Genomic DNA, 23678 nt, shown 5'->3' on the forward strand with positions numbered 1-23678 from the left:
ATTGGTGGGGGGGTAGCTGGTCTCATGTGGATTGAATCTTTGTTTTAAAATAGTTAGCTAGCTCTGGGACTGTTGGAATAGAGGGATTGTTGCCATTTGTGATTTTGTTCATGTTGGTTAGGTTATCTAATATTGAGAACAGTTTGTTAATTTTTAAGATTATCTTCTGTGCTGATCTGTTTAGAGTAGTATTCTTTCTTCTTTTGCACCAGTTATTAGTCGCTTGGGTGAAGGAAGAAGAAATGGTGGGAGTCAGAGGTCAGGATGGTGGGAGCCTCAACAATAAAAAGAACATGCATTTATTTTAATATATTCATCCCAACAGACCCCAATACATTACATAACAATACTTGAAGTACATTTTAAATAAAGTTGGTTAAACTAACTTTTTTCCAAGTTCTTCTATGAATACAACAACTGGTCCATTCTCAGAATTAACTTCTTGTATGTGTGCATTGTAAAACCTCCCAGCATGCTCCAGGCGCACCTGAAGAAAAAAAAAAAGACAAGGTCATGTTATATGAAACACAACCAAATTCACTTCTGAGGAACTAAAAAGACCTAAAACCTGCTCTTTCTTTACCCACCCAAGACAAACAGTAAAACATTTGCTTTGGTGAGGAGGAAAGAAAAAAAAGCAGTGTTACTTAACTGTAAAAGGTGTTATCCAAGGATAGCAGGCAGATATTCATCCACAGAACCCAACATTGACCATCCAAAGTGACCTGTCACTTTAAGAAACTAAAAGACTCTCAAAATTTGCGTGCACAAGTGCCTTACTGCCTGCTGCCAGCTCGCAGGACCATCAGTTCAGTAACAAAAAAGCCAACAAGGGGAGGTGGGCGGGTTGTAAGAATACCTGCAAGCTGTCATTGGATAACACCTGTTACAGGTAAGTAACTGTGCTTTATCCCAGGACAAGCAGGCAGCAAATTCTCACATGTGGAAACTCTCCAGTTGACAAATAGGGTTGGAGGGAAATTGGCTTCTAAATGGAGATTAAATATTGGAGAACTTTGCAGCCGAACTGACCATCCTATCAGGTAAAATTTTGTAAACAACAGTGTCATGAATGTATGAACTGAAGACCAGGCGGCTGTTTTACAGATGTCCTCAATAGGAGTGGAGCATACATAAGAACATAAGAATAGCCTTACTGGGTTAGACCAATGGTCCATCAAGCCCAGTAGCCCGCTCTCACAGTGGCCAATCCAGGTCACTAGTACCTGGCCAAAACCCAAGGAGTAGCAATATTCCATGCTACCAATCCAGGGCAAGCTGTGGCTTCCCCCATGTCTTTCTCAATAACAGACTATGGCTTTTCCTCCAGAAACTTGTCCAAACTTGACGTATAGAAGTGGAAGATAACATCTTCCTTCTTAGAGGCCCCTCAACCACAAGAGGGCACCCGCTCAAACTCAGGGGCGGAAAATTTCACGGCGACACCAGGAAGTATTTCTTCACGGAGCGAGTGATTGATCGGTGGAACGGGCTTCCAGTGCAGGTGATCGAGGTCAGCAGCGTGCCAGATTTTAAGAATAAATGGGACGCCCATGTGGGATCCCTAAGAGGGTCAGGGCAAAACACTAGCTAATCTTAAGGGGAGGGTCTATAGTGGGCAGACTTGATGGGCCTTGGCCCTTTTCTGCCGTCATCTTTCTATGTTTCTATGTTTCTAAACCTTTCTTAAAATCAGCTACCTCTTACCACAACCTCTGGCAATTCTCTGAGTGAAAAAATATTTCCTCCTATTGGTTTTAAAAGTATTTCCCTGTAACTTCATCATGTGTCCCTTAGTCTTTGTAATTTTTGATGGAGTGAAAAATCGAACCACTTGTACCCGTTCTACTCCACTCAGGATTCTGTAGACTTCAATCATATCTCCCCTCAGCCGTCTCTTTTCCAAGCTGAAGAGCCCTAACCGTTTTAGTCTTTCCTCATAAGAGAGGAGTTCCATCTCCTTTACCATCTTGGTCACTCTTCTTTGAACCCTTTCCAGTGACGCTATATCTTTCTTGATATAAGGAGACCAGAATTGAACACAATGCTCCAGGTGAGGTTGCACTATGGAGTGATACAGAGACATTATAACATTCTTAGTCTTGTTAACCATCCCTCTTTTAATCATTCCTAACCTCCTGTTTGCTTTTTAGCCGCTGCTGCACATTGGGCAGGTTTCATTGAATTGTCTACGACACCCAGATCCTTTTCTTGAGCGCTAACCCCCAAGGTGGACCCTAGCATCGTGTAACTGTGATTTGGGTTATTCTTCCCAATGTGCATCACTTTGCATTTGTCTACATTAAGGGCTCCTTTTACAAAGCCGCGCTAGGGCCTTAACGTGCGGAATAGCGCACGCTAAATTGCCATGTGCGTTAGTCGCTACCGCCGCCTTTTGAGCAGGCAGTAGATTTCCAGCTAGCACATGCTAATCCAGTGCGTGCGATAAAACCTCTAGCGTGGCTTTGTAAAAGGAGCCCAAAATTTCATCTTGGACACCCAGTCTTCTAATTTCCTACGGTCTGCCTAGAATTTTTCATAATCTGCATGCGTTTTAATAACTTTGAACAGTTTAGTGTCATCTGCAAATTTTAATCACCTCACTCATCGTTCCAATTTCCAGATCATTTATAAATAAGTTAAATAGCACTGGTCCCAGTACAGATCCCTGCGGCACTCCACTGTTTACTCTCCTCCATTGAGAAAAATGACCATTTAACCCTACCCTCTGTTTTCTATTCGATAACCAATTCCTAATTCATAACTGAACTTTGCTATCTATCCCATGACACTTTAATTTTCTCATGAGCCTCTCATGAGGAACTTTGTCAAAAGCTTTCTGAAAATCTAGCATCAACCGGCTCACCTCTATCCACAAATTTATTCATACCTTCAAAGAAGTCAAGTAAATTGGTAAAGCACGATCTCCCTCGGCTGAACCCATGCTGACTCTGTCCCATTAAATCATGTTTGTCTATGTGTTCCACAATTTTAATTTTTTATACTTGTTGCCATCATTTTGCCCTGTACCAAAGTCGCCACTGCTCACAACTTATGTGTGGTTACATGACCCTCTAGTGTCAGACCAGTCTAAGCAGAACAGAACGAGATACAGTCTGCAATCCATGTGGAGATAACTCTCTTGGTTACAGGAGTTCTCAGATTGTTTGGGTCAGGAACAGCTGCGTAGAAGTTCTGCCAGGCTTGGTTCCATCCAAATAGCAAAAATAAACAAAACCCGAAAATAAAAAAATAGCGATTTAGAGTCTGGGGAGGTGGGGGGCCTGAATCCTACCCTTAGAAACTGTGAAAAATAATTTTAAAATCATTTTACAAGCCACCCCTGAAGTTCCCATAGGAAACAATGGAGGTTTACTCACAGTTATGCAGCACCAGACTGTCAGAAGCTTTAAACAGCATTAGAATGGAGGAAAAGGATTTCCTGCCTCAGAAACAGCTCCAAATGGTCCAGCCTTGAAATCTTCGGACTGCCAGTCGACCAGACACTGACTGTAACCTCCGCCCTCACGGACCTTTGTCCACGTGGTCGGGTGTGGGAAAAGCAGCCTGTGCCTAAAAACCCATGGATTTCGCTTCAGATGCACACAGCCTGCATTTAACACCCGTGACAAGGTCTGCGAGCAAGCGAACTTCCAGGGGAAGGAACCCAGATCTAAGAAGGGTGGCACACAGCAGGCTGGCTCCACAGATCCATCAGTTCCGATAAACAGATTTTTGTGAAAAGAACAGCTTGAGTGTGGAGGTTTTTTTATGCCAATGAGGTTCCTGTACCCCGTTGTAACCTATAACTTGTGTCTGATTTTGTACAGGTGGGGTTCTGAGGCTTTTCCCTCCCTCTCTCTGCGCACTTTTTTGAATCCCTAGTGGTCCAGTGGTGTACCGGGCAATGGGACCGGTTTCAATGTTGATAATCAGAATTTCACTAGTTCTATGCACAAACATACATATATATTTAATTGCATGCTTTACATTGGGTAGAAGAGTGTATTTAGATATTTATCTTATTTCTACTTTCTTGGGTGAGATTTACTAGTACATTTATATGCTTAAGTGGCACATAACTGTAGGCGCCCGGTTATAGAATTACCCTTAATATGCCCTGTAATCCAATCAAGGATTGTTTTAAGTCAAAGGAGCCAAACTCAAGCCTCACTTAAGCATTTAATTCAAGTGTCTATGCAAGTCACATATGCAGACTTCTGTGCTAATCTTCCTTGAGCCAACAGTGCAACATTACTTACTTTGCATTTGTCTCCCACTGAATACTGCATGCCAGCAGCAATGGAAAAGTCGCGTTTCTGCTGATCTGGCAACAGAATTGGAGAAAAATATCAGCCACAAGATACTTTCCTGCTTACTGCTAGAATAATTCAAATCCAGCACATCAAGACAAAAAAAAGTCTCTCTAATTTAGTAGCAATTTAAGAGGAAGGGAGAAGAAATGTATACTTTAACTCACCTCGCTGTGATTTCAACCAAACCTCGTATTCCACATTATGGTAAACTGCTGGGTTAAGCAACTGTAGGACCTTCCGTGGAAGTGAAGAGACACCTGGCAAACTGCCCCCATTTTTAGGGAGCTGCTGCAGATGCAGAAAAAAAAGGACAGGATTATCTCTAAACTTCCCAAAAACTGGATCACTACAAATTAAGCAAGGTGCCAAGAAATTTTAAAATTAATTAAAAGGCTGATTAATCCTCTTTGAAAAAAGAGCAGCTTAAGCTTCAAACAGCAGTGAAGACACACTTTTATTGGGTTTGAATAATTGCCTTTTGCAGAGCAAAACAAAATGTGGGACTAAAATCATAGAATGGATGATAAAAAGAAAGACTAAGGAAACATGTTCCATAAACAAAGGACAAAGATAACAAAGAGGAAAGCCTGAAGAGTACATACTCGAATAAAAAACAAGAATTTGGGGCAAAAACGAATGGACCAAAAATGGGGGGCTTGGCTTATATTCGGGTCATTGCCCACCCCACCTCCTTCCAGGACTTGTTGCAGGTCTCTGCAGGGGATAGCTGAGACATGAGGGATCCCTCCCGTGTCCTGTCCCGGTCAACTCTGCCAATTTTTTTTTTACCTCCCCCCCTGCGTACCTTTTTGAATCCCTAGTGATCCAGTGGTGTACCGGGCAGGAGCAAGTTTTCCGCCCTCCTGCTCCATGCTGAGTCCCTCCCTGAATGGCCGCCATGAGTTCTCATGGCCCAGCAGTGTACCGGGCAAGAGCGACCTTTCCTTGCTCCTGCCCGGTGCTGAGCTGCTCGCTGAATGGCTGCCCTGAGTTCTCACTGGCACATAAATATTAACCCCCCCCCCTTATATTTGAGTCAACATTTTTTCCTCCTTTTAGGGGGGAAAAGGGGTACCTCATCATATATTAAGGTACAGACCTTAAGAGGAAGATTAATTCCAAAATAGAGATTTTCTTTAGCCAGGAACTCCTGCTAAACAAATATACTGTCTCCGATTTAGAAGACAATTAGAATTTCAAAAGCTAAATCCAACAAACTGAGCAATTTAAGAATGATTTAAGGCAGTCTATTATTTAACAGGCATTTCTTAGATGTTTATAAAGAGTTAATATATATTGTAGATCTGGTATCTGGTAGGGCAGAGAGTTGATTTATATTGTTTACGTTTGATATGTTCTAGATTTGATAGTATATTTTTGTTTTATTATATTTACAACAATTAGTCTATTTTCTACAATATTTAAATTAGTCTATGAACTTTCTATTATAAATCAGTGGTAAATCCTACAGCACTACAATATTGCCCCATAGAACTTCCCTTAGAATTGAAAACTACTACTTCAGATAAAAAGTATATGTAAGACAAGTTTTAGTTTCCAACGTACCTTATTGCCAGAATGAGACCTAAATCCATTCATATCAGCAGAGCCTGTGTTTTTATTCCTGATAAAAGAAATAATTACACAGTAAAATGAAAAGAAGTTCATATAAAGAAGTTCTTCCGAGATTTCAGAAATTTCACCACTTTTATGCATTTCTCATGAACTTACTACAAGATGAAGGCAACAACCAAAACTTAGCTCATGCCATGTCTCTAACAAACTCTTCACATCAAAATAGTTCATCCTACTTCAATAAGATTTTTGAGGTAAGAGATGGAAATTATCACATTACCAAAACCAGCTGCATTGGAAATCCACCAGCAAAAACGTGAGTAAAAGCTGACTCAGGCTCTCTTTCTCCATTGTTCTCTTCCCACCTAGGCTGAAGCAGATCAATCTCATCTCCCTTCATTAGCTACACCTGCAGCAGACAGGGCCTACCCAGTAGTCATGGTAACCAGTCCCTCCTCCCCTAATCACAGAGCGGTTTGTTTCTAGTTGTAAGCCACTTGCAATGGCCACACACAGATCATGTTTTCCAGGAAGTCCTAATGAATATGCATGATGATTTGCATACCCAATACAAAAACCTTGAAAACCTAAACTTTTGGGGGATCAAGGGAAGGAAGTGAACACTCATCAGTTATTCCTTTCAGAGCTTTACTTTTTTTTTTAAGCAAGAGGTTTCATGTTCCTACTTTATCAATGGTTGTAACATTATGTCCCACAACAGGTAGTGGGTAGTGCCAAGTTGTTTACCACCTGAGCCACAGCTGCCCAAGTTACCCAATTCCAGGGAGATTTCAGGCCAGTCTTGAGATCAATGAGGACTTAAAATCATAAACCAGTAAGGTACGAAGTTCAAAACTAGGAATGGCTGAAAAAAAAGTCTCCCACCTGAATCTGGATAACTTGGTAGTTCTGCACTCGAGGTCAGTCAAATATTGATTCAGGCTTAGTTTTCTTAATTAAGACCCATTAGCAGAAAATATTGTGCCAGTCATATAAACCAACAGATCTGAATTCAACCTGAATAGCCAGGCAGATCTCAAGGATTTTCAGGATCTCCACCATTGACGACCCAATATATACACATTTCTCTCATGCAATTGGTTCCAGAGATCCTAAAAACCCAACTGGTTATGGAGTCACCAAGACAAGTTTGGGAAAGCCTAATTTATCAAGAAAATATGGCAATGTACTGTTAGGCCTTAACAGCAGCCAAAAACCACCCAATATTTCTCCAAATACATTGAGCAAACTGCAAATTCTACCAAGCAACTATTTAAGTCTACTGCAAACCCCACAACAGAACAAGCTCTCAACTAGCAATGATTTTGTCACATACTAAGACCTAAAGATAGTCCCATAAAAGCTCCCACCAATCAATGAGAACACTCTCTCTCTCACCCACCAAGCACAGCTACCTGGGCCTCATTCAACAAAATCACAAGAGAAAGATCTTAATAAAATCCTGAAAGGCCTACAACCTGTTCTCTTGACCCCTGCCCAGCAAAGACAGTACAATAAGCGAGCATAGGCCTCACTGAAGGGGTGACTAAAACTGTTAACTCCTCACTTGTGGAATGGCACCTGCTAACACTAAAAAGAGCTATGGTGCACCCCCCTACTGAAAAAAGCTCCTTTTATGAGGACAAGAACAGGTTACAGGGGTTCAAGGAGGGTCTAGATAGGTTCCTGAAAGAAAAGGGGATTGAGGAGTACAGATAGAAGTGGAGGTAGGTTACAGGAATAGTCAGAAACCACTTCACAGGTCGTGGACCTGATGGGCCACCGCGGGAGCGGACCGCTGGGCACGATGGACCTCTGGTCTGCCCCAGTGGAGGCAACTTCTTATGTTCTTATGACAAGCTCAAAAACTACCAACCAGTCATTAAATATTCCTTTCCCTGCAAAACTTATAAAACGGACAGTCTGCATGCAACTCAGTGACTGGCTAATTGAAAGTAATTAGATCAGTGGTTCCCAACCCTGTCCTGGAGGAACACCAGGCCAATTGGGTTTTCAGGCTAGCCCTAATGAATATGCATGAAGCAAATTTGCATGCCTATCACTTCCATCATATGCAAATCTCTCTCATTCATATTCATTAGGGCTAGCCTGAAAACCCGATTGGCCTGGTGTTCCTCCAGGACAGGGTTGGGAATCACTGAATTAGATAGACCAGGGGTAGGCAATTCTGGTCCTCGAGAGTCACAGGCAGGTCAGGTTCTCAGGATATCCACAATAAATATGCATGAGATAGATTTGCATCTCAAGGAGGCAGAGCATTAAAATACATCTCACATATATTCATTGTGGATAACCTAAAATCCTGACCTACCTGTGGCTCTCAAGGATCGGAATTGCCTAACCCTGAGCTAGATCCATGTCAATCTGGCTTCAGACCTGGGTATGGAACAAAAAAATTAGGTTCTTACCTTTGCTAATCTTCTTTCGTGTAAATCCACACTTTATTCCGAGACCAGTGGGTTATTTCCGTCTACCCGCCAGGACTTTGTAGGAAGCCTCAAAATTTCAGAGACTTAATCCCCTCCCTCTTATACCTCATCACTGTGCCAGTGCCTCAGTTCCTCAGTCAGTCTAAAAAGGAGCCAGGAACATCTGTAGAGGACAAAAACAAAAGAGAGGGGAATGGGGAGAACTCCCTGGCAAATAAATCAATTCTGCTCAAATCAACAAAGGCAAAACAGCAACAATGAAAAATGAGAGAACAGGTTAGGAAGCATTAGAAACCTGAACGACAAAACAGTGCTATAGGGAGACACATCCTGTACTGTCAGGAGGTGCCCGTATTAAGGACCCTCCCAAACCAAGTGCTAAACCCATTCTGAGGGCATTCTTATAAAGGCTGGTCAGAAAACCAGAAATCCAGCTTACCAATACTTGTAAAGGCAGACGATCGGCAAATCAGCAAAGAATACGGTGGGTTCCTGGATAATGATAATAATAATAACTTTATTCTTCTATACCGCCATAATCTTGCGACTTCTAGGCTGTTTACAACTGAAGAGAGCTGGACAATCAGCGATTTACAGTATGCAGGTAGAGAAATTACAGTATACAGAATCTTAGAAATGCAGCAATTATAATATACAGTTTGTTTAGAAATAAAGTGTGGATTTATAAGAAAGAAGATTAGCAAAGGTAAGAACCTAATCTTTCATTCTTGTTCAATCCTACTTTATTCCAGGACCTGTGGGATGTTACAGAGCAGTCTCGAAAATTCAGGGTGGGACTGATGAGCCCGCTGCCAGAACAGAGGCATCAAAAGCAGCATCCTGCTTGGCCAATACATTGATCCTGTAGAACTTGGTGAATGTATATAAAGAGGTCCATAGAAACAGCCAAAAATTCTGCCCAAGAGGATGAAACACCTCTTGTTGAATGAGCCCACACCGTGAGGGGGGCTTCTTTTTGGCCGCCCTGTAAGCCGTAGAAATGACCATGCAAATCCCCCTGGAAATGGAAGCCGGCCTACATTTGAGGGTAGGACCCGCCAAAACAAACAGGTGGTCAGAGGCGAAACTCGTTGGTGACCTCCAGATATCACAATAAAATTCTGCACACGTCCAAGCACCATAACACCCGGTCCTGCTCCCTCGAACCAGAGGAAGCAAAAGCAGGAAACAGACTTCCTGAGTCACAAGGACAGTGAAACCCACTTTCGAGAGAAAAGAAGGAACAGTATGCAGCATCAGTGCGGAATCCGTAATATGCAGAAAAGGATTCCTGCAGGAGAGAGCCTGGAGCTCCGAAACCCTGCGGACTGTGGTAATAGCCACCAGGAAGACCGTGTTGATCGTGAAACCCATCAGAGATGCCTGCTCCAGAGGCTCATACAGCAGATGAGCCAGAGAGCGAAAAACCAGATTAAGATTCCAGGTCAGACAGGGAAGGCACAAGGGAGACCTAATTTGCAGAACACCCCACAGAAAATGAACCACATTTATTTATTCATTCATTCAAGTTTCTATACCGTTCTACCAGGGGAGCTCAGAAAAGTTTATATGAATTTATTCAGGTACTCAAGTATTTTTCTCTGTCTGTCCCGGCAGGCGCACAGTCTATTTAATGTACCTGGGGCAATGGGGGGATTAAGTGAGACTTGCCCAGGGTCACAAGAAGCAGCATGGGTTTGAACCCACAACCTCAGGATCCTGAGGCTGCAGCTTTAACCATTGCGCCACACTATCTCCCCCTCCCCCCCCCCCCCCACACACATATCCGGATGAACTGGCAATGAGACTCTTAGAGAAGGAGGGCCCAAACTCAAAAGACTGGCCATCTATACTCAGAGTGAAGCTACCGCTAGACCTTTCATTCAGGTCATCCTGCAGAAACTTCAGAACCCGAGGAATCGACAGAAGAGACAGGTCCACATGTCTCAGAGCGCACCAGGCCTGGTAACACCTCCAAGCCTTCCGTTTCCTGTGAAGCAACATGACAATTACCACTGAAGAATAGCCCCAGCTACTCAAGCCATGCACTCAAGAGCCATGCCATAAGAGCAAAGTGGTCCGGATCCTGCATTGCAATCGCAATGACAAGGCAACTGGAGCTCCCAATCCTACTGGAGCCAAACCAGGTCGGCATACCACAGCCACCTTGGCCAATCGGGTGCAACCAGAATCACTGGACCTTCGTGGGCCACGAACCGCCTCAACAGATGCAGCAGAGGAAAGGGTGTCTGGCGAAACCGCGGACAAGCTGGCTTATCTTCCGGCACCCTCGAAGGAAAAGACCCTGGTCCAGAGGAGCAGGAGTCCCTGTGACTGGCGCAGAAGCCAGCAGAAGGGAAACAGGCAGAGACTTTTTAACTAAGTACACCTGATAAAAATTCACAAATTCACAAATTCTGGGGAAAACCTATCTTCTGCGGCGGGAACCAACCTCTGCACATCAGTTTTGGGTCAGAAACTGGTTGGCGGGAAGGAAACAGAGGGTAGGAGTAAAGGGCCACTACTCAGACTGGAAGAGGGTCACGAGTGGTGTCCCGCAGGGCTCAGTGCTCGGGCCGCTACTATTTAATAAATTCATAAATGATCTAGAAACAGGGATGAAGTGCGAGATAATAAAATTTGCGGACGACACCAAACTATTTAGTGGAGCTCGGACTAAAGAGGACTGCAAAGAATTGCAAAGGGACTTGAACAAACTAGGGGAATGGGCGACGAGATGGAAGATGAAGTTCAATGTTGAGAAATGTAAAATTTAATTCATTCTTTAGTAATAGCTAAAATAGACTATTGTAACTCTTTGTTACTTAATATTACTCAAAAACAAAAACGACAACTTCAAATTGTTCAAAACACTGCTATTAAATTAATCCATGATGCCAAAAAATTTGATCACGTAACTCCTCTTTTCATCGAATCACATTGGCTTCCTATTTGCCAGCGCATAGAATTTAAGGTCTTGTTACTTATATTTAAAAATTTGATTTTCAATCAACCTCAATGCATTTCTAAAATGTTAATTCCCTATAGCTCCACACGTACACTTAGATCATCTTCCCAAAACCTATTAGTTGTTCCCTCCTTAAAAATAATAGGCACTCGAAGATTAGATATGTTCTCTGTAGTTGGCCCCCAATGGTGGAATTCATTGCCGCAATACATAAAAATTGAAAAAGACATTTTATCCTTTAAGAAATCCTTGAAAACATTTCTTTTTAAACAGGCTTTTAATATCTAAAATTTATTTTAGTATATCAATTTCGCTTTTAAAATCCCCTTATTCCCCAATGTTTTTTTCCTTAAATGTATTTCTCAACACAATAGATGTAACTTTAACCCCCCTTCCCTCCCAATTGTTGTTGGTCATGTTGGATTTCTGTTGTTTATATATACTATATGTTTTTTAACTCAATTATATTTTATTATTATGTACATCGCTTTGTATAAAGATATAGCGATTCATCAAATATTTAATAAACCTTGAAACCTTAAAGTATTACATGTGGGAAGCAGAAACCCGAGGAACAACTATATGATGGGAGGGATGTTACTGAATGAGAGTACCCAAGAAAGGGACTTGGGGGTAATGGTGGACATGACAATGAAGCCGACGGCACAGTGCGCAGCAGCCGCTAAGAGAGCGAATAGAATGCTAGGTATAATCAAGAAGGGTATTACAACCAGAACGAAATAAGTTATCCTACCGTTGTATCGGGCGATGGTGCGTCCGCATCTGGAGTACAGCGTCCAATATTGGTCGCCGTACCTTAAAAAGGACATGGCGTTATTCGAGAGGGTTCAGAGGAGAGCGACGCGTCTGATAAAGGGGATGGAAAACCTTTCATATGCTGAGAGATTGGAGAAACTGGGTCTCTTTTCCCTGGAGGAGACTTAGAGGGGATATGATAGAGACTTACAAGATCATGAAGGGCATAGAGAGAGTAGAGAGGGACAGATTCTTCAAACTTTCGAATAATAAAAGAACAAGAGGGCATTCAGAAAAGTTGAAAAGGGACAGATTCAAAACGAATGCTAGGAAGTTCTTCTTTACTCAACATGTGGTGGACACCAGAGGACGTAATAGGGCAGATTATGGTACTGGGGTTCAAGAAAGGATTGGACAATTTCCTGCTGGAAAAGGGGATAGAGGGGTATAGATAGAGGATTACTGCACAGGTCCTGGACCTGTTGGGCCGCCGCGTGAGCGGACTGCTGGGCACGATGGACCTCAGGAGGCATTGCTTATGTTCTTATGCTTGAAGGATTTAGAATATAAGAACATAAGAAATGCCCACACCGGATCAGATCATTAGTCCATCTAGTCCAGTGGTCCGCACCCGCGGAGGCTCAGCTAGGTGTTCCCCGACGAGGACCTTGGTCACTCGTATCCTTCAATGTGTCTTGCAAGAAAATGTGCGTCCAACTTGCCCTTAAATAATAGAATGGTAGTTTCTGCCACAACCTCTTCCGGGAGGCATCCACCACTCACTGTGTAAAACAGTATTTTCTGACATTTGTCCTGGTCCTGTCTCCCTTCAGTTTCAGTCCATGACCTCTTGTCCGAGTCACACAGGTTTCTCGCCAGAGATGCACTTGCGTTTCACCTAAACATCACCAGCGCACTCCCCAGGGTCCCCCGACACCATTTCCATGGTAGCTGGGCAGTAGGCGCTAGAAGACCCTCCTTGGGAGGTCGAAAGCACCAAATCCAGGCAAGCCCTCGCACCCCTTGCAGGTTGCAGCACTCATGAAACACGGCTGCGCATCCAACAGCCAAATGAGGCATGAATCCTTTCTATCCTGCCCTGGGCAGGCCATCTATGCAGTTTTCTTGCAAAAACGAAGCTTGGAGGTACACACAATAAGCTTAGCAGTACAAAAAATATGTTTAAATTCTAATTGGGGAAAATCCAAGATGGCCACCGCGGGTACCAATTTTGATTAAAAAAAATAGCCTGGAGGAAAAAAAAAAAAAAAAAAAATCACAGGAACCCTAAAAAAAGGCTATTTGGGGATTTTAGAAGTGGGGAGGGGTAGGGCATGCAGGGAAACCACCCCAAACCCCCTTTTTAAGACCTCCCCCCCAAAAATAAATTAAAATTGCTGATTCAGGCTGTCAGCCTGTACTCACTGTGACCTGTGCTGAATGGGAAACATGGCAGACAAAGCTGAAAACAGCTCACATGGAGATCCTTTTGCCTCAGAGAACTGGAAATCTGGATTTCAAATCTTCTGATTACCCCTCAGGGCTGACTACCATGGCCGGATACATCCGTCACCCTCAGACACGCCACATAGATGCCTCGCAGAGGAATACAGTCTGGCTCTAATTCCAGTCGCGCTTCCACTCAGCCTGCATTCTACCCACTAGCAGACGAACCTGGGGTGAGCAAGCTCCCAAGGGAAAGGTCCCTGAGCCTCAATCTGATGTGTAGACTATCCAGGGGCCTTACTGACAAGCAGGGAACCCCATAGAAGTAGACTTTTTCCAAAGGTTTACAATTTCCCACAGTCAAGGATGTCCCCGCAGGGAACCTCCACAGCACAAGGACAAAAACCGCAAACGCAAAATACTGAAAATACACAAAATTAAACTCGAGCAGAAAAGATAAGATCCTACAGCCTGGCTTGTCGGAAGAGAGACTGAGGAAATAAGACACTGGCACAGTGATGAGGTATGAGGTGGAGGGGTTTAAGTCTCTGAAATTTTGAGTCTTCCTACAAAGTCCTGGCGGGTAGACGGAAATAACCCACTGGAATAAAGTGGGATTGTACTAGAACAGAGTTCTTGTGTCCTTTCTTGATGATCTGCACAGAAACTGTGACAGGGGATCTGCCTCGATACTAGTGTTGCTGGATTTCTCAGCAGCCTTTGACACACTAGATCATAACATCATGCTTACAAGATTGTCAGAAACAGTTATCTGTGACACAGAACCAATTGTTGTTTGCCTGACAAGTCCTATTTGTCAGACAGACAACAATCAAATCTGTTCAGCAACAGCACATCATTACCTCAGACATTGAACTGTGCGGTGCCACAGGGATCAATACCATTTCACATTTTATTTAATATCTACATTAAGCCTCTGGCTAAGCTGCTTCAGTTGATGGACACAAAATTCTATATCTATGATGATGATGTGGAACTACTCATATCTATTCACTGCTTTGAGTAAACTCAACAACACAAGCAAAACAGATTCTTTGGACTCCTAACACAAATGGACAAATATCCACCTTCAAAATACCTTTTCGGAAGAACTCCCCCTAAAATTATAGGTCAAGAATCTTGGGATTCTGCTAGACTTAACTCACTCACTCAACTCTTATCCCACAAATTCAAACAACCTTTAAAAATTGTCTCCATCAGCTACAGCAGCTACAAAATTTCTCTTCATACATTGAAAAGATAAGCCTGACCACAGTGGTCCATTACAACTAGATTACCATAATACTCTGCCCCTCAGTCCTTCTACCCAATGTAAACAGGGAAGCTAATCTGCTGTGAGCCCCTATTCTAGATCTAATCTGCAGTGAGCCCCTATTCTAGGTCTATCACAAGTCTGCAACTTGTACTGCTGAAGTACCTAGCTCAACTTGTCTGCTAAGACATCGTCTTTTCCAATCAAACACATGGCCCCAAGAGTCATTCTCGTGAAAAATAATCTCAGTACACATTCTCACTATTTCCCAACATAGGTAGTATGAATTCTGCCTAAAGATATACTACATAGCCACTTTGTTATTCATGTGGACTAGATCTATTTTGCTGTCTAACTGATCTCTGAACATCTTTAAGGTGTTCCAGACTAACCTCACCTGCAGGAAATTTATCTGATGAAGTTTTTCCTGAGCAGAGTAAAGACCCCTGAGTATGACAACTATTTACATGGACTCTTCAGCCCAGCCTAGACATGATTGTGTGAAGAAATTTGGAAAAAAGAATTCCTTTGACATTTAATTGGTCCAATCACCAGAACAGGTTTTGATGACACAGACTGTCCCTATAAGCTTGAGACCACTTCAGACTTAAGGTCCATTGGGATTCTCTCATTCTGCAAGATGCACTGTTGAGACCATACAACTCAGAAATCTCAATATACTCCCCACGCTGATATCTGCTGACTCCTTAATATCTTCTAAACCACAGACTCCAGTATGTTTATCCTTTCTGGTGAGAAAAGGGCTTTTGTCTGAGTAATCTCTAGTAGAGCACCCATGAATTCCAATCTAAAGGTAGGGCTTAAGTATGAGTTTGCGCAATTTATGCCAAAACCTAAAGACTGCAGAACTTGAATGGCTATGTGCATTATCTTTAAGCCTCTTCCTAAGATGGAATCTTGACAGCCAATTTTGTAAATTTGAAAAAAAAAAATCCATTTATTTATTTAAAAATTTATATGCCGCATACAACTATGCAGTTTACATATCACATACATAAAATCTTATTTCCCTGCGATTTCCACATATAATAGACATAACTAGACAACATCATTAATATCCTCCCAATCTAAAATGTCAATAAACCAAATCAAATCAAATTTCAACAATTAAGGAAACAATAAGGCATTAGATCAAACGATCCATTTCAAGGTAAGTGACAAAACCGATCCACATGTCTAGGTGCGTAGCTACCACGGCTACACATGCGAAGGTCCCAAAAAACACAATGACAGGCAATCTAATAGATCCAGTAGGAAAAAAAATCATGGAAGTGCACTAGGTCAGTTCAAGAGAAGTAATTTATTAGCTGCAAAATTAAAAATGTGTCTGACGCAATCATGTTTCACTTTGAATGAGCAGCTTGGGGGCAAAATAATACTGCAAAAGCAAATGAAACATGATACGCAGTCATAATAAAATAAATATGGAGAATATAAGAAAATACATACAATATCGGGCGGCGCAGTTGCGACTCTTGTTGGATTGGGATATTGCAGAACAAAAGCGTGTGGTCCAACTAGAGCAACAACTGGTGGGTACCAGGGTTTTACGATTTCTGCTTTGGTCTTCTCTATCAGAGAGGGTGGTTCTAGGGACCTGGAGTAATCCTATTTTGAAGCACCTTTTGCGATTATGGTGTGAGACGAGGAGGAGATGGGGAGCTGGGATGGTACCTTCCCTTTTGGGGGCGTTGTGTGATGAACCCTTATTCCCGGTGGGTAGGGAGAGTTCAGTCTTTTCGCGCTGGGGGTGTATAGGGCTTCGGACATTTGGTGATGTTCTTCATAAGGGGCTCTTGGTATCCTTTGAGGCCTTTCAGAGGAGTAATGCTTTACCTCAGGGGGATTATCTGGCATACTCCCAAACCCGGTATTTTATTCAATCACAGGGCTGGACTGGGGAATCGATTAAATCTATAGCTCCCTTAGAACATTTATGGCTTACGCTTCGCAGTTTGCCTAAGCCCATTTCAGTTCTCTATCAATATTTTCGGGGCTCCGTTACCTTTCATCCTAAATATAAAGCCATTTGGGAACGGGACTTGGGCTGTTCCTTTTCAGAGAGGGAATGGACCCAACTTTGCCTTGAGGTGGGTAAGGCCTCCTCCTGTGTTCTTATACAGGAGAATGCCTACAAGGTGTTTACCAGGTGGTATTATACCCCAGCTAGGTTGCATAAAATGTTTCCGGAGTCTTCTGCAATGTGCTGGAGGTGTGGGGGGGCTTTGGGAACATTTCTTCATGTATGGTGGGATTGTCTTCCTTTGCAGATTTTCTGGAAACATGTTGTTGGATGTTTATCCCAATTGTTACAATTTGTGCTCCCGTTGGGGCCTACAGAATGTTTATTGGGCTTACATAATGTGTGTGAACATGCTTGGCAAACTAAACTTCGCCGTTGGGGGTCTGGCAGCGGCTAAATGTTTAACTGCTAATCACTGGAAGAGATCGGAGGCACCAGCTATTTTGGAATGGTCTCTGAAATTTCATTATATGTGTACCATGGAACTTTCCATTGCCAAACAGCATGGGCACTATTTTTCATCTATTCGAACTTGGGCTGTTATTATGGACAAGATTGATACTTTGGTTTGAGTTTACTGGGGTTGAGGGGATTGGGGGGATTGCTGTTGTGGGGATGACTACCTGAAGGAACAACAGGGAGTTGTCCACTTTGGCTGTTTCAGTTTATTGGGGAGGGGTGGGGGGATTTGAGATTCACTGCGAGGGATATCTAATTATTTATGATATTATGTTATTGCTTTTTGTGATTCTTGATCCTGCTGTTTTTCTGTTTTGTTCCATACTGTAGGGGTGATTATGCTATGATATCCATATTTTGCTTGTATATCGACAAAATTCTAATAAAGATTTTCAAGTTAAAAAAAAAGAAAATACATACAAGCTGTGCAAAATACTTGCAAACCATCTCAAACAACTAAGTAACAAATAAGTTCATATAAATAAAAGGGAGTTTGACATGTTAATATATATTAAAACATGCAAAGTGACATACAACATATAAACTGTGTGGGAAATGAAGTAGAACTCACTACATACCCTTATGGTGTATAGCATTCACTTCACCAAAAGGCAGTACTGTGGATAATGCAGAAATAAATAAATAGCAGTTAAAAAGCAGTAAAACAGCATGATTTGTGAAACAACTAGGGTGGATCTGATTTAAATCACTAGTCAGAAAGACTCAATTTAAATCATGGTTTTATGCAGAAAGACTCAATTCTTAAAAGATTCCTAAACTGGGTTTCTTTTACAGCCTACTGCCATCCATGATAGGTTTACTCCTCCAAGGAGAGAATAATATGATAAACCTCAGGCTATACATACAAAGATCCCAAGACTTCTGGATTATTTTGCTCAAAAGATTTCATTTCGCTTACTCCTCACATTTAACTCCTTGTGCAGACATATAATCTTAACACTTAAGAAGTAAGGGGTTGATTCTGTGCACATCGATTTTCAAAGGAACAATGGAGCGAAGTTCTTTTTCTCAACTCTGTATATTTTATAACATTTTTGCCGTGAAACAGCAGCATGTTATCTCTGAAGACACAAATTCAGTTTTGAGAAATGCAAAATCAAGCATCAGTGATAATATCTTCTACATAGAAAATCTGCCCATGATATTATGAATAGATTAATGGGATTCAATTACCAAAAACTTTAAACATTGCATAACTACACAGCCTCATGCTACATAATTAAAAACTAATCCTTATATATATATATATATATATATGGGGGGGGGTTTTAAGGAAAGACCTGTCTAAAGAGAATTTTCTATTTAAGATGCATTATAGTCGAAAATTTTCATCATGAAATAAGGATTAGTTTTTAATTATGCAGCATGAGGTTGTGTATTCATGCAATGCTTAACGTTTTTGGCAAATGAATCCCTTTAAACCATTCATATCGTTGATTTTTATCCACTCTGGCAACAACACATTAATGTTTTAGTAATTATTATAAAATTTGATATATAGTAGGTCCCTCAAATCTGTTGATTCTGAATCCACGGTTTCAACTGTCTGTGAATTACCATGGCCCAAAAAACGAGCACTCCCTCCATGCTCTACCCCATTGTGCTCACAGCCCCCCAGCATTCCCCAAATCTTCACCTTAGCGGAATCCTTGGACAATTTAGGACCCTCAAGTTTCATGGCGACACCAGGAAGTACTTCTTCACTGAAAGAGTGGTGGACAGCTGGAATAAGCTCCTAGTACAGGTGGTAGAGGCCAGCAACGTGCCAGTTTTTAAGAACAGTTGGGATGCTCATGTCGGATCTCTACGAGGGAAAAGGTCATCAGAGTGCGATTAACTAGGGGGGTGGGTCAATGGAGTGGGCAGACTCGATGGGCCTTGGCCCTTTTCTGCCGTCACTTTCTATGTTTCTATGTAAGTTCAATCTTCTATTAAAGTTCTCTATCATTTCAAAAATATCTGCCTGCTGCTCGCACCAGCCTATGCTACCTCCTTCTGACATCACATCCAGGTGACATCACATCCAGGAAGTGATAACAGAGGAAGGGAGCTCAGACCAGTGCAAGCTGCAGTCAGGAGATTCTGCTCGCTGATGGTGAGGATTTGAGGAGATACGCTGTGGGAGGTCTGTGGGCACAGTGGTGTAAAATGTAGGGGGGACACTCTGTGCTCAGGCCAAGTAAAACACAGATAATTGAAGTGTTAAGGTATGTTAAAATAGGTCTTGGAACCTATTACCTGCGGATACGGAGGTCCTGGACTTTTGTACATAGTTTTACTGCTTATGGTCTGTCCATCATGGAGATATGCTTATTTTGGTAAAACAAGGGTTTTTAAGGCATATTTTAGTTGGATTTTGTTTGGTTTTTTTCATCATGGCAGCCATGTTATTCCCCTATGATTTCACTAACACATGGCTTTATGTTTTTATGTATTTAAATAGTTTATAACTTTTGATGGTATATATTTGCTTTTTTATGGCTTTATTTACATTAATATGCTGTTGCACTAGTAATTTAGGAGGAGTCATTTGACCATACACTACTTTAAAAGGAAGGTTCTGCAAAGAGCCAACTAGAGATGCTGTTTGAACAGTGCCCCCTGGAGTCTGGAAGTCTTAAGAGTGTTTCACTTAGCTTTCTTGCTTACAGACACTCACACTCCTTTTTCTAGTTTTCGAAGTTAATTTTACTGCTTATTAACTGCTATTTATTTATATCTGCATTATCCACAGTACTACCTTTAGTGAAGTGAATGCTATACATTGCAAGGGTAGTATGTCACTGCACATTTTAATAATTTTTTACATGACAAACTCCTTTTTTATGTAAACTTATTTGTTGCTTATTTGAGATGGTTTATGAGATTTGGGGGGGGGGGGGGGTTCACATCTTTTTATTAGACATGTTTTCATAAAAAGAACAAAAAAAACCCCAATATGAAAACCAAGAATACATATTATACATGAGAGCCATAAGCATAAAACTTGGCCCAATAATTCCAAGACAAGGAATATTTATACATGTTGACACCTTCATACTTAAGAACATAACAATATAAGAATTGCCATACTGGGACAGACCACCAAAGGTCCATCAAGCCCAGTATCCTGTTTCCAACAGTGGCCAACCCAGGTCCCAAGTGCCTAGCTAGATCCAAGGAGTAAAACAGATTTTATGTTGTTTATCCTAGGAATAAAAAAGTGGATTTCCCTAAGTCATCTCAATAATGGCCTATGGACTTCTCTTTTAGGAAATTATCCAAGCCTTTTTTAAACCCTAACTGATTTCACCACATTCTCTGGCAACGAATTTTAGGAGTTTAATTACAAGTTGCGTGAAGAAATATTTTCTCTGGTTTGTTTTAAATCTACAGTACTACTTAGTCCTAGTATTTTTGAAAAGAGTGAACAAGCAATTCACATCTACCCTTTCCACTCCACTCCATATTTTATAGACCTCTATCATATCACCCCTGAACCGTCTGTTCTCAAAACTGAAGAGCCTTAGCCACTTTAGCCTCTCCTCATAAGGTAGTCATCCCAAATCTTTTATCAACAAAAGCCTGATGGGGGACACAAGTCCTTCCTAGCCCCAGCCCTGTGCTCCATCTTCTCCCTGACAATGGACTACACAGAAAGGGTCACCAGCCAGAAAATTGGAGGCTTAAAAGCATTGTTTCATGTCTGCATTCAGTTTATTTGAATTATACCTTCTTCTTTTTTTTAAGAGTCATGTTATTGTGAAATAGCTTTAATATTTATACAAAGAATGGCTTAAGAAACAAGAACAGCAGCAATTGGTCCAATAAAGTTGCTTTCATTTATTCAGACCCAGTAACAAACCAAACTGAAAGATAACCGTACCAACCAAAAAACTCTATCCCAACCCGGGTCTTAGTTAAATTCACATTATTTAAATAAACACATCTCATGGATCAATACTCCAGTTTTGGAACTCACATTTTCCTCAGACCTCAAATTTTTAAGAAAATAAGAATATATTTGCAAATCAGGTACACCTTTTTTTTTTCTTTGTAAGGCAAATCAGGAGCTAAGATTTTCAGGCATTGAGGAGCTTGCCTTAGCCAATAGAGACAAATAGTGTTCCACCAATGAAACACTGTCAGGATGGAATTATCTTTCCAACTGTTAACAATAAGTTTAATTGCCACCAGAATTAAGAAATCAGTCTAGCATCTTCAATTGCAAGAAAGGTCAGTCCTAGAGACTTCCAAATCACAATTTTACAAGAGGCCCTTGAAGATTAAAAATAGCAACAATATGCATATAGAGTCCCAGTACTCCCACAGGAGATTGCAATCACACTGCAGGTGGGATAGGATGACCACTTGTAACTTACAAGACCAGTATGTTCCTTGCACCCACCTGATATTTAGCTTGTTTGACTGGGGTCCAATAACTCTTGTGAATCAAAAAGTACCCTGTTTGCAGAAGGGACAACACTTTAGATGTACGGAAAACAGACTTCCACAACCTGTCCCAGTTAATAATCTTCTTCTATACAACCCAACTTCCTTTCCCTTAAACCTGACCAGGAGTTTCCCTTTATGAATATGCAAGCTCTTGTAGAAAACTGACCCAGCATGTGGCTGAATGGAAACATTATATAAAGCAGATCACAGAGACCAGGTTTCTCCAAGCTTTTTCAAATTCAATTCACTGTGCTGTAATGCATGTCCCAATTGGGCCCATCGAAAGAACTGGGTGGCGGGTAAGTCATGTCTCTCTTGCAAATCAGCAAAGGGAGTTATCCCATTAGCTGTCATGACATGAGAGCGTGACCACTTCTCTGCCACAGTTTCAAATTAAAACACTTCTTATTAATCATGAGATGGGAACTATACTAAATTAACATAGGAGGAGACTCAATCTTCAGGATCAAAAGAGAGGGACTTATCTAAAAGCAGAGAACACTGCAGTAATCGTACTGAATTCCATTTATAGAGCAGGATGTATAATACCCAACTTATGACCAAGTAAAAGAGGGGTAAGCACCTGTTCTTCCACACAAAGTCAAAGTGACTTAGGCTTATCTCCCCAGTTCCAAAGTCATTACCCACCCTGCTGCAAAATGAAAGCCATATGATACTGATTCACATTTGGGAAACTAACCCCGTCCATAAATTTTTGGAGCTTCAGAGTTTTTAGTGCTATGCAGACAAGTTTCCCCTTCCACAAAATATAACTTGCAGTCAACTTCAATCAAAGAGATTGGTCTATAATTCTGAATCCTACTGGGATCTTGACCCGGTTTCTCTATCACAACCATATGAGCCTCATCAGGAGTATTAAAGAAGGTAACCAAATGTGGAAGTAGTTTCTTGCTAAAATGTCTATAGAATTCAACCAGAAAAGCATCCATCTGGGCCTGGTGATTTGTGGGGTGCCAAGCCCTGGATCTTTTCCCTCTTCCTTCTCTTTATATAGGTAAATATAAGAAATTATTTCTTTTATAGGTACTATAGTTAGATTGTGAGCCCTTTGGGACAGAGAGGGAATTCAAAATACCTGATTAAGAGTTTGGGCCATTACTTAAGTCAATGCAATTGTTTTGTAAACCGCTTCAAATCCTTTGGGAGATTTTGCGGTATATAAGACACCACATTAAATTAAATTCTGTGATTGCCCCCTCCAATGAGGCCACTATAATGTAAGAAATGATGAGTTATAGCTTGTAATAGACTCCAGCTGAAGAGATGAGGTAGACATATTTGAGCTGTAGAGATCCTTGAAATAATTCTGAAATATCTGTAGGATATCCTGATTCTGGGTAACCAGATCGAACATCTCCTTGAATAGTGCTGCAACACACTGCCTCTCTTTTACTTTGAAGATACCGAACTAAAAGGTGATCAAGATCTGTTGGCACCCTCATAATATGTAGCAGCTTGTAAAACTAAAGACGATCTGGCATTAGCATTATATAACTGATTATACTGGTACCGCAGATTACGCAGTTTTAACAATACAGACTTATTCATTGGAAGACCTGGATTTCATGAGCCAGAGAATCCAGCCAGAGATTTCATGAGCCAGAGATAGTATTAAGAGATTTCATGAGCCAGAAATAGTATTAAGATTTACAAGTACTTTTAATAGTTTATATGTATTAAATTTTTATATTTTTCATATTATTTTATTATAATGTGTATTCATTCATGTTGTTTTACTTGCTTTCTGCAGTATTGTTTTACCCCTGAAGCAGCCCATTCAGGGTGAAATACAGCCAAGTGAGGCAAGTTTTGGTTTTGTGTTTTTTAACTTGAAAATAATTTTTATTGAGCAGAAAGCATACCAAAATACACTGTGAGACAAGTTTTTAATTTTGTAACTATAGTAAAAGTATGG

At 41.3% G+C, this 23678-nt stretch overlaps 1 protein-coding gene across 6 annotated transcripts in view; it reads right to left on the minus strand.

Moving 5' to 3' along the window:
• The window catches only part of OTUD4 (OTU deubiquitinase 4), a 214915-nt gene that overhangs the window by 105135 nt on the left and 86102 nt on the right, over positions 1–23678 (minus strand). For 5 of the 6 annotated variants that reach the window (XM_033940021.1, XM_033940019.1, XM_033940018.1 and 2 more), the window contains exons 8-11: positions 5883–5940; positions 4481–4604; positions 4263–4327; positions 387–487 (exon numbers count right to left, since the gene is read on the minus strand). In XM_033940021.1, the coding sequence (XP_033795912.1) occupies positions 387–487; positions 4263–4327; positions 4481–4604; positions 5883–5940 (348 nt within the window). The remainder of the gene's footprint in view (positions 1–386; positions 488–4262; positions 4328–4480; positions 4605–5882; positions 5941–23678) is intronic. The other variant, XM_033940020.1, reaches the window with a different exon arrangement.

Source organism: Geotrypetes seraphini, chromosome 1 (assembly GCF_902459505.1).
Source record: "Geotrypetes seraphini chromosome 1, aGeoSer1.1, whole genome shotgun sequence".
In the NCBI taxonomy this organism is placed as follows: Eukaryota; Metazoa; Chordata; class Amphibia; order Gymnophiona; family Dermophiidae; genus Geotrypetes; species Geotrypetes seraphini.